At 36.9% G+C, this 12,031-nt stretch overlaps 1 protein-coding gene across 1 annotated transcript in view; it reads left to right on the top strand.

Annotated features, from left to right (window-relative positions):
- LOC150081821 (zinc finger CCHC domain-containing protein 8 homolog) overlaps window positions 1-12,031 on the top strand; it is a 412,851-nt gene that overhangs the window by 99,895 nt on the left and 300,925 nt on the right. The window contains exon 4 of the mRNA XM_090380330.1: window positions 3,921-4,009. Coding sequence (XP_090236456.1) covers window positions 3,921-4,009 — 89 coding nt within the window. The remainder of the gene's footprint in view (window positions 1-3,920; window positions 4,010-12,031) is intronic.

The raw sequence follows: 12,031 nt of genomic DNA, 5'->3' as shown, positions 1-12,031 counted from the left end.
AAAAGTTCTTGAACCTGATCTTCTTTCCTAAACTTTTTGGGGTTGTGTAGATAACTCAGCAACGCCACAGTTTGGCAATTTCGTCTTGCATTGTAACACTGCAAAAGGCTTTGGTGAAACTTTAAACCAAATGTGTTTCTGCTGTATCAAGCTTAGCAAGCAGAAATTCTATTGAAGACTCTGCTTTAAGTAAGTCTGTATCTTCTGAGGTTATAGCCTTCAGAATCATTTCAACTGGTCGCAAAGTTTCACATAGCAATTCAAGTGTTTTCCAGTCATCGTCAGACACAGCTTCAGTTGACAGTACTGCACATAGAGTATTTGGAATGCAATTTTTCAATTTCAAAAATCTCTCAATCATATAGAATGTGCTATCCCATCTAGTCTTGCAATCTAATATAAGTTTATATTGTTTCCCATTAAATTTTGCTTTAACAAAATTTTGTAATATGTCATTTTTGGTAGGCGATTTTCGAAAAAGCTTGCAAAAACTATTAACACAAACTATTAACAATATGTTAATAGTTTGTGCGATATTGGCCATTGGATTGAAGAAATAAATGAGCTCATCGGTAAAGTCGGTTTGATAAAGCATGCCTTGCTGTCTTTTTTCAACTTCATCATCATCACTACTTTCATTATTTTCATTTTCTTCATTGTCTTTGGGAGACTCAGAGACTGTTGCACCATAACTGATTGCTTTTTCATAAAGTACATCTATAACTGACAGATGTATACAATGGGGTATACATTGTTGATGATTAGGCGTAATTTTCTTGCCAAACTTAATCATCATTGCTACTCCATCGGTGATGCAGGCAACAATATCCTCATCCAAGTTTTAACCAAATTCCTTCAAGTGTCCATTCACAATTTGCTCAGTTCTTCTGCTATCAAGTGAACCATTAATCTCAATAAGACCTAACGACCAATGATTGTCTCTTGAATGCACATTTATATTCAAATACCTTTTATTTTGAATAGACGTATATTCGTCTAGAGTCAGTGAATACCGTGCACCCGAAACCAATGAATTTTGAAATGTTGAATGAGTTCTTCTTTCTTAGTTTTATGATAATTCAGAACCATAATTCCATTCACTGAGGCTGGTGGTAATTTATCGTATTTATTTCTCTGAAGGTAAAGGCTTGATTGTATAAACTCACTCTTGGCAATTGAATTAAAAGAAAATCCATCTAAAGCAGCTAATTTTGAAATCTCTTCTTCCATAGATTTTTTAACGATAAAGTTTTCTAATGTTCTTACCATTTTTACGGAAGGTTCACTGTTATCTTGTTTAATGTCAATCTGATGCATTTTCTTTAAATGCAACATCAAAGATGATGTAGATCCTCCAGACGACTTCATTATCTTCTGACATTTCGAACATTGTGCTTCATCTTTGCTTTTTCGAGCAAAATAATTCCATACATTTGATTTCATCTTAGACATATTAAGAGTAATAAATATTAATTAGTAGGAATTTATATCACTGACAATTTTAAATAAAAATATTGAAGATAACAAAGGCACAATACTATGCGTCACTCCCGCAAGTACTGAATGAAGAGTCTAAACGAGGCAAGTTTCAAAAGATACAGGTGGGAAGATAAAAGGTACCCCTCCTAGATTTGGGCCACTTGCCCATGAGATTCGTATCTTAAAATAAAATAAAATAAAAACATGTTTAAAACATAAAGCAGTTGAAAGATCCAGATAAACGAACAAACAAAAGAAAATGTGCGTAACAAAAAACTATATTCGAGGGCTAACTAAAAAAAATATTTGAATCCTGTTTTAGAAGCTCGGTTTCGGTTTTAACAACTCAATATGAAAACCGGATTTAACCGGTTTATAAAACCGGTTAGCAAGCCCTAGTAATTACTTGTATCACCCTTTGATCCCCCTTTCTGAATAGCGGATACATTTGCACATCTCCAGTCCGGGGGGACCTCTCCTGAGTCCAAGGATGCTCTCATAATTATGGTTAAGGGTTTGCTTACTTCCTTTGCCGCTTCCTTTAATATAACTGGATATATCCTTTCCACCTCAGGTGCCTTTCTTATGTTTAACTTCAATTTCCCTCCACTGTGCTCTCAGTTATTATAAAATCATTAAGCACCCTGCTACAATTTGATAACCTTCTGGCACTTTCAAACCTTAATAACTCTTCAGGTGTGAATGTAGATGCAAAATACTCATATTCAGTTTTTTTGTTCTCTGAGCAGGATCATGAACAGTCGAACCATCGATATCAAGTGGACCAATCAGATTCGTCCCCTTCCTTTTAGAGTTTAAATGAGTAAAGAAAATGTTGCTGTTTTTCTTAGCATCCTTTGCCAAAGATTTCTCGTAATCTGCCTACACCTGCCTAACCTCCTTTGTGACTTGATTACAGACTATCTTATATCTGCCATAGGCTTCTGTGTCACCTGATAATTTATATGCATTTTTCTTCTCTGTCACGAGTCTCATTAGTTCATTTGATAACCATTTAGGCCTAAACCTCGAACAATATTTCTTAATAGGTATGAAACTTTTAGTAGCTTCCACTATTAATTCCTTGAATGCTTCCCACTTAGAAATTGCTTTTGGTAAATCATCAGTTGATCACACTGTACAGAATTTAAAAACTGTTGTATGATGCATGAATGTGGTGTCCACTGTTGCTTTCTTTTATTCTCTTTAGGACATTCAACTCTTTTCTTCTGTTTCTTTTATATGTCCATCAGAATTTTGAATCGGCACTTAATTTCTTACACTCACTACAACAAAAATGCATAAAGACAACATCCCCCTGAACCATTTTTTGTCCTACTAGAGACAATTGCAAAAAGATAACATGAAGCACACTGTAAATAGTTTTGATTTGCAAGAGAACGGGCATGAATGGTTCCTGCCCAAGCCAAAGCATTTCCACTACTTTGAGCTTTTTGCTTTACTGCTCTCATTTGAAGCATGGTAAAAGTCTAATTTAGTTTAAAACTGCAGTGTAGATATATACCACACTATTTTGTATCTATATAACACAACTGCCTTTTATAAATACAAAAATAAGCTAACGTGCTTAGCTAAATACAAAAATGAGTAAACTTATATGATTAAGACCTTCTCACTGTTTATTTACTACATTTTAAAATACTGTAATTAACTACTTGGATGTCTAACACTACAATTTACTGGTTACGGTATATGATGTTGTTTATATTCCACAAGAGGTTGTTTTAAATTCAAATGTGAAAAATGTATTGATGATAAAAGCCCTAAGAGCCAATGTTTGCATTTATAATGTGTGTGAACATGATTGGAACTGACAAAAAGGAGATTCTTGATTCTCCAACTGATTGATCAAACGGAAGAATGATTACATGACAGTGTGTGTATATTGATTCAATTTATATGATAAAAGATACACGGATTACTGTTACACATGTAACAGTGATAGATTTGTTTCCAGTGTTTTGGTTTACCATCAGGAGGAGAATTTTCTGTTGGTGACCAAAATGTTAACGATGATGATCTACCTACCTACCTCTATCAGAATAGTTGAAGCAACAAATTTTGACCATTTAAATAACATTAAATTTTTAAATTCATATAGATGATAATTTGATAACTTCTGGAATTCCTCCAAAGTGTGACTATTTAGATACACTTTTTAATATATTAATACATGCATTTTTTACATTCATGAATGTTACAAATAATGGCTGTATCAAGTAAAACTACCTGTGATGTTTGTTTTGACCGAGTTTGCTACATTTTATAATTACCAAAATCTTAAACTCATGAGCTGAGATCCTTGACCGTCACACACACACACACACACATGAGTTTTATTTATTTTTAATATTTAAATTTCTTATATTTTATTTCTTAAATTAAATTTTATTGATATTTTATCGAATTTTGTTTTTCAGGGAATTTCAGAAATTTATATCTCTCAGGACTTTTGTGTTGATAATACGCAGCACATTGAAGACTACCAACAGTTTACATCTGTACCAGTGTATCCTTTTCTGTCTGTTTTTTAATTACAGTTATACTGCCATCTTTAAATTTCAGAATGTCAGCTGAAGAATGGGATGAACACTGATTTAACAGTATTAATAAAGCCTTTTCTTTTAAGTTTTTTGTATAAACTATAAACTTTTCAACCAAATTGAGGGGCCCATCAAGCTCTCAGCTGCCCACATCAACGCCAGAGCTTGCACTTGGGCATCGCGTGACACAGAGACAACCCCCACGGCAGAATGCGCTGGTCCCGAAGGAACTAGTAGTTGTTGGTGACTCTATTGTCAGGGAAACGGGGAACATGCTTTGTAAAAATGATAGGTGGAACAGGACCAGGGTATGTCTGCCAGGGGCAAAGGTTGATGACGTTGTAGAGCGAATATCATCTTTTAAGGGCACAAAAGGTGATATAGTTGTACACGTTGGCACTAATAATATTAAGAGTAGGAGACCGGCAGAATTACTTAACAAGTACAGGTCACTGTTGAACAAAAGCCGAGAATTAGGGTTGAATTTGAAAGTGTCTGCAATTCTGCCCAGACACGATAGGAGGGAGTATATGATGAGAGCCTTGTCGATCAATTCGGCCCTGGAAAGATTGTGCAAGGCTCAAGGGGTAGAATTTTTTTCAGCCTGGACTGTACTTGTTAACAGGAGAGATTGCTTCTACAGGGATGGGAAACACTTAAATAGAAAGGGTGCAAGAATATTTGCTGATGCTATCGAGGCAGTGTTAGGTGGGTCGGAAAACTGCTAGCTTGGGGGGAGACAAAGACCAATAGATTGACAGTAGCCACTGGCAGAGGTGAAAGAGATTCTTGCACTGCTTCTATTAGAATGAGCAGAAGCCTGAAAAACAAGATGCATAGTATTTCAGAGACTGCTGGGAGCCATTGTGGTACAAGTAAACACATGGGTTGTGTTAGGGTAGCTAAGAATAGAAACAGGTGCAGGTATACTTGCGTGTACACCAGTGCTAGGAGTTTAGTAAATAAATTTGATGAATTTGAGGTATTGCTCAAAACATCGAAGGCAGATATTGTTGGGATATCAGAGACGTGGTGTCACACAGATATAAGGGATGCGGAACTGCAATTTGGGGAGTACAACGTCTACAGAAAGGATAGACAGGATAGGAAGGGGGGAGGTGTTATGCTATTAGTTAAGAAACACATAAAAACCAAGGAAGTGAAGCCAGTCGACATCGCTGGACAGTGCAGTGTGGAGTCAGTTTGGTGTGACATAAACATTGGGAGATCAAAATTGAGAGTAGGAGTGTGCTATAGGCCTAATGACTCTGATGAGTATAATAAGGAACTGTACAGGGAAATAGAGTGGGCCAGTAAATCAGAGTGTCTTATAATGGGAGATTTTAATTTCCCAGATATTGACTGGAATTTGGGGGCTGGATACTCACACACTAGCAGGGCTTTTGTGGATTTATTGGATGATTGTTTTCTACATCAGCATGTTCGGGAGGCAACTAGAGGGAGTAATACTCTTGATTTGATTATCAGCAGTGATTCTTCATGCATTAAGAATCTGCAGATAAATGAACCACTAGGTGGCAGTGATCACAGTGTGCTGAAGTGGGATTTACTGAAAGAGGTAACTACCATTAGGGGTAAAGGGAAGGGTTATTGCTTCCGTAAAGGCGACAACGATGGACTGAGACAGTATTTAAATTCTATACAGTGGGACCAACTGATGATGTTACCAACAGCAAATTCAAAATGGGAAGCATTCAAAGAACTTATCTTGGAAGCTACTAGGCTTTACATACCAACTAAGAAATATTATTCAAGGTTTAGGCCAAAATGGATGTCAGATGAACTAATGAGGCATATGGCAGAGAAGAAAAATGCATGGGATACTTGCAAATTAACACATGACACAGAAGCCTATGATAGATACAAGTTGATATGCAACCAAGTTACAAAGGAGGTTAGGCAGGCGAAGGCAGATTACGAGAAATCCTTGGCAAGGGATGCAAAGAAAAACAGCAAAGAGTTCTTTACTTATGTAAACTCTAGAAGGAAAGGGATGAATCAGATTGGTCCACTTGATATTGATGGGTCAAGTGTTGATGATCCTGCTCAGGTAGCTAACAAACTAAATGAATATTTTGCATCGACATTCACACATGAGGAGTTATTCAGCGAGGGGAATGCCAGAGGTGTATTCAACTCTAGCAGTAAGTTACAGAATCTTGAAATAACTGGGAGTAAAGTGGAGGAGAAACTGTTGAAGATAAACACAAGAAAGGCACCCAGGGTGGATGGGATCTATCCAGTTATATTAAAGGAGGCAGCAAAGGAAGTAAGCAAACCCCTAGCCATAATTATGAGAGCTTCCTTGGACTCAGGGGAGGTACCCATAGACTGGAAATGTGCAAATGTGACCCCAATTCACAAAGGAGGATCAAAGGCTGACACAAGTAATTATAGACCTGCGAGCTTAACTTCTGTTCCAGGAAAATTAATGGAGGCACTGGTTAAAGAAGCACTGCAGGATCATTTAGACAAGACTTCAGTTATAGCTCAGACACAGCATGGTTTTGTTAAGGGGAAGTCTTGCCTGACCAACTTGATTGGATACTATGATGCAGTCACAAAAGAACTGGATGCAGGGAATAACTTTGATATTATATACTTGGATCTTAGAAAGGCTTTTGATACTGTTGCACATGGAAGACTGCTACACAAATTGGAGCAGTGTGACATTGGAGGCAAATTGCTGCTATGGATAAAGGGGTGGTTGAGGGGGAGAAGACAGAGAGTGGAAATCAATGGACACTGCTCGTCGTGTCCATTGATTTCCACTCTCTCAGAAAACTTCATATCTGACTGCACAATTACCCCAATTCCTTTTCATTCTCCATTACGCTGAATGTAATACCACCCAGATGGTACATTACTCTGGGGTTACTGCTACCCATACACTTTACATGCTTTACATTTGTAGTATATACATTTAAATGTAAATGCAGTATATACATTTAAAGTATATATTTTATACTTTACATTTGTCAATGTTAAATTTCAGTTGCCACCTCTCAGCCCATCTGTTCAACTTTTCCAGATCCTGTTGCAGTAGTGTACTATCCTTACTGTGATTAACAGCCCTGCCAACTTTTGTATTGTCTGCAGACATAGACATTAACCCTGATATACCTTCATCAATATCATTCATAAATACAGAAAACAAGATTTGGCCCAACACTGAACCCTGGGGGTCTCCACTAGTCCATGAACAGTGTCCATTGATTACCATACTTTGTCTTCTCCCACTTAACCATCCTTTTATCCATTGTAGCAACTTGCCCTTAATGCCATACTACTCCAATTTGTGCAGTAGACTTCCATATGCCACAGCATCAATAGCTTTCCTAAAATCCAAGTGTATGATATCAAAATTATTTTTTGCGTCCAGTTTCTTTATGACCATATCATAGTATTCGATGAAATTTGTTAGATAAGACTTGCCCTTAACAAACCCATGCTGTGTCTGAACTATAACTGCAGTCTTGTCTAGATGACCCTACATCGTTTCTTTAACCAGTAACTCCATTATTTTCCCTGGAACAGAAGTTAAACTAACAGGTGTGTAATTACTCGTGTCCCCACTTTGATTCCCCCTTTGTGAATTTGGATACATTTGCCATCTCCATTCCATGAGGACCTCCCTGAGTCCAAGGAAGGTTTCATAATTATGGCTAAGGGTTTACTTTCTTACTTTAATATAACTGGATAGATCCCATCCACCTCAGGTGCCTTTCTTATGTTCAATATCAACAATTTCTCCTCCATTTTGCTCTCATTCACCACAAAATCATTTAGCTCTCTGACAGAGTTTGATGAGCTTCTGGTCTCCCCTTCCCTACAGACATTCGTCATGTGTGAATGTAGATGCAAAATACTCATTCTGTTTGCCAGCTACCTCAACAATTGAACCGTCGATGTCAAGTGGACCAATCTGATTCATCCCCTTCCTTCTAGAGTTAACAAAGTTTACAGTAAAGACTTCTTTACATAAGTAAAGAAGTCTTTACTGTAAACACTTCTTTACAGTAAAGACTTCTTTACATAAGTAAAGAAGTCTTTACTGTTTTTCTTTGCATCCTTTGCCAAAGATTTCTCGTAATCTGCCTTTGCTTGTCTAATGTCCTTTGTAACTTGATTACATCCTATCTTATATCTAACATAGGCATCTGGATCTCTTGATAATTTATATGGGTCTCATGCATTTTCTCATTAGTTCATCTGACATCTATTTAGGTCTAAACGTTGAACACTATTTCTTAGTCAGTATGAAAAACCTAGTAGCTTCGGAGATAAATTCCTTGAATGCTTCTTATTTAGAATTTGCTGTTGGTAACATCATCATTTGGGCCTGCTGTATAGAATTTAAAACTGAATGAGACCACTGTAGTCACCTTTACGAAAGTATAAACCCTTCCCTTTATCCTTGATGGTAGTTACATCTTTGAGTAAATTTCACTTCAGTACATTGTGAACACTGCTGGTGATCACAGTGTACTGAAGTGGTGGTGCATTATCTGCAGATTCTTAATGCATAAATAATCACTGCTGATAATCAGATCAAGAGTATTACTCCTTCTGGTTGCCTCTTGAACGTGCTGCTGCTGTAGAACACAATTATCCAGTTAATCCACAAAATTCATGCGCAGTATACATGCACCTGTTCTCTCTTTTAGTTACCCTGAACAACTCATGTATTTACTTGTTCCATAATGACTCCCAGCAGTGCTTGAAATTCTCCAGTACCTCCTTTCCAGGCTGCTGCTGCTTCCAGTAGAGGTAGTGCAAGAATCACTTCCAAGCTAGCAGTTTTCCGACCCACCTGACACTGTCTCAATAGCATCGGCAAATATTCTTGCATGCTTTCTATTTAAGTATATCCCATTCCTGTAGAAAGAATCCCACTAGTTAACAAGCACAGACTACACTGGGAAAAATTCTACCCCATGAGCCTTGCATAATCTCTTCTGGGCCGAATTGATTGACAAGGGCTCTCATCATATACTCCCTCTTATTGTGTCTGGGCCGAATTGCAGACACCTTCAAATTTAACCCTAACTTGCGACTTTTTTATTTAAATTGACCTGTACTTATCTAGTAATTCCACAGGTTTTCCTACTCTTAATGCCATTATGCCAACTTGTACAATAATATCACCATTTGTGCCTTTAAAAGATATCTGCTGTACGTCATCAACTTTTTCCCCTTGCAGACATACCCTGATCCTATTCCACCTATCCTTTTTGCACAATATATTTCCCGTCTTCCTGACAATAGAGTCACTGACGATATCTAGCTCCTGCTGTCCAGTGCATGCTGACCTGAAGTTGCCTGATGCACAAGAATGAGCTCTGATCTTGAGTTGGGAAGCTGAGAGTTTGATGGTCTCCCAATTTCAGTTCCTTCGAGGGCATCTACCCTACTCTTGAAACTCTCAGAGGCGCCCATCAGAATGCTGAGTTTGCACCTAATTTCCTGACATTCTGTGCACCTAGCGCACACACACACACACACACACACACACACACACACACACACACACACACACACACACACACACACACACACACACACACACACACACACACACACGTCATCCTCCTTGGCTAGATCAATCCTGTTCCAGAAAGGTTTGGATGCATTTCACAAGTTGCACATTTTTTTTTTTTTTTTTTTAAGGCTGTGATGCATTGTATAATTGACTTTTTTTTTTTTTAAGGCTGTGATGCATTGTATAATTGACATTTTTTTTTCACGCCCTCTTTGTTTAATATCCAGTAATTATCTGGGGAAAAGTTTATAGTTCAATCCTGTTTCATCAGAGTTGTTTAACTGTTCATTAGTGAATATTCCATCTTTAATCACATGCTCAAATTCAGGGGAAATTTCTGCTTTAGTGGTACTAGATACAAATTGTCCTACAAGACTAATCTGAGATATCCTTTGACAAACCTTCCATCTCTAAAGAGACACCCCTTCAGAAGCTTTATATGTGTCATCCTCCCCACCAAGCAGTTCATGAAACTGAACTGCCCGTGCATTCAAAATTTCCTTATTTATCATTATGCTAGTGCAGTTTTTGTAGACTCCACTTGTGTATATATTGATCCACATCACTGTTTTCTCAAAGTATAGTTTTCTTGTTTTTTAGAGGCCTACTTCTTCTGTGGAGTCTGAGAATTAATAATTTTTCTTTCTTTCATCCACATCCAATCAAATATTTTTCCTTCTTGAATTCTACACTTGCAAAATGCACTGCATTTTGTTTCACCACTCTTAAACTCTTAACTCTTTTCTTCAACTGTATAATTTTTTTTTTTATTTTGGTGTCTTATTGTAGCCTTGCTGATTTACTAAGACAGAGTTGCCACATTTTGGAAGAAAAAATTCCATTAAATGAATTAAATAACAAATTCCAAAAATTCACAAAAAGATTACAAAATACTTTAAGAGCAAAGAAGCATGTCTGTTTTACTTGTAGTTTGTGTTTAGGGAAAATGAAATCAAATGAAATCAAACTGTCTGGCTCAAAAATTGGTCTATCCTAGTACTAAAGTGGGTGAAATGATTTGATTGATGGAGAAAGAAATTGACACTTTCTCATAGTGATGGCATATTCTCAAGTGCCCTAGTTGAGAGTATGACAATTTACAGTAAAGAGTTGTGCTAAACAGGTAACAATGACTGGCTCAACTAATCAGATCTTTGATCAGTTCCTGGGTTTTGGTTGTAAATATCTTCATAAAGGAGAACAGTAGAGTGGTAAACCATTGAAAGAAAGTGGTAAGCCATTTACTTTTACTTATTACATTGACACTTTTATTATATTAATAATAAATGCATGTATGTTTTAATGTTTGTGGTATTACAAATAATAGTTATACCAAGGAAAACTACCTGTGGTGTAATTCGTTTTTACTGAGTTTGACTGTTGTTAATTATAATATGTAAACTACATTTTATAATTACCAAATCTCATGGGGTCAGATCTTTGATTTACACACACACACACACACACACACACACACACACACACACACACACACACACACACACACACACACACACACACACTTATTTTTATTGTGTACGTGCAGTGTTGTCTTAAATTGTAGTTTTAACTTTAAAGGACCAGGCATAGGAATGTGGCTCTAGATAAAATTTTTATATACAAGCCTCAAAAGCAGCCAATAAATATAAAGTTGAAACACTAATTTGAGATTGTTTTTATTTAAAAATGATATAATATTTGTCTCATATACTGTGGTTTACAGCATTGGTTACCAACAAGTGTGCCTTGGCACTTTGGTATGCTGCAGATTTCTTCACGAGTCTCACAAGATTTGAAAAAGCTCAATTGAGTTAAGTGGCAGTCACTCTTTAGGTGTGGTATGAATATAGTCTGCATATTTTAAAAGTGTGACATCCCTTTAGGCCTAAACCTTGAACAATATTTCTTAGTTGGTATGAAAAGCATAGTAGCTACCAAGATTAATTCTTTGAATGCTTCCCATTTTGAAATTGCTGTTGATCCCACCGTTTAGAATTTAAATACTGTCTCAGACCTCCATAGTTGCCTTTACGAAAGCAAAAACCTTTCCCTTTACCCTTGATGGTAGTTACCTCCTTGAGTAAATCCCACTGCAGCATGCTGTGATCATTGCCACCTAGTGGTTCCTTTATTTGCAGATTCATAATGCATGAAGAATCACTACTGATAATCAGATCAAGAGTATTACTCCCTCTAGTTGCCTCCTGAACATGTTGCTGTCGAAAACAATCATCCAATAAATACACAAAAGCCTTGCTAGTGTGGGAGTGACTAACCCACAAATTGCAGTCAATATCTGGGAAATTAAAATCTCCCATTATAAGATTCTCTTATTTACTGGCCCACTCTATTTCCCTGTACTTTTGTTTATTATACTCATCAGAATCATTAGGCCTATAACACACTCCTACTCTCAATTTTGATT

The sequence above is a fragment of the Mastigoproctus giganteus genome, chromosome 8 (assembly GCF_048544385.1).
Source record: "Mastigoproctus giganteus isolate SK-2022 chromosome 8, ASM4854438v1, whole genome shotgun sequence".
In the NCBI taxonomy this organism is placed as follows: domain Eukaryota; kingdom Metazoa; phylum Arthropoda; class Arachnida; order Uropygi; family Thelyphonidae; genus Mastigoproctus; species Mastigoproctus giganteus.
Note: the sequence above shows the minus strand (reverse complement) of the source record. Positions and strands in the feature narration are given on the sequence as shown.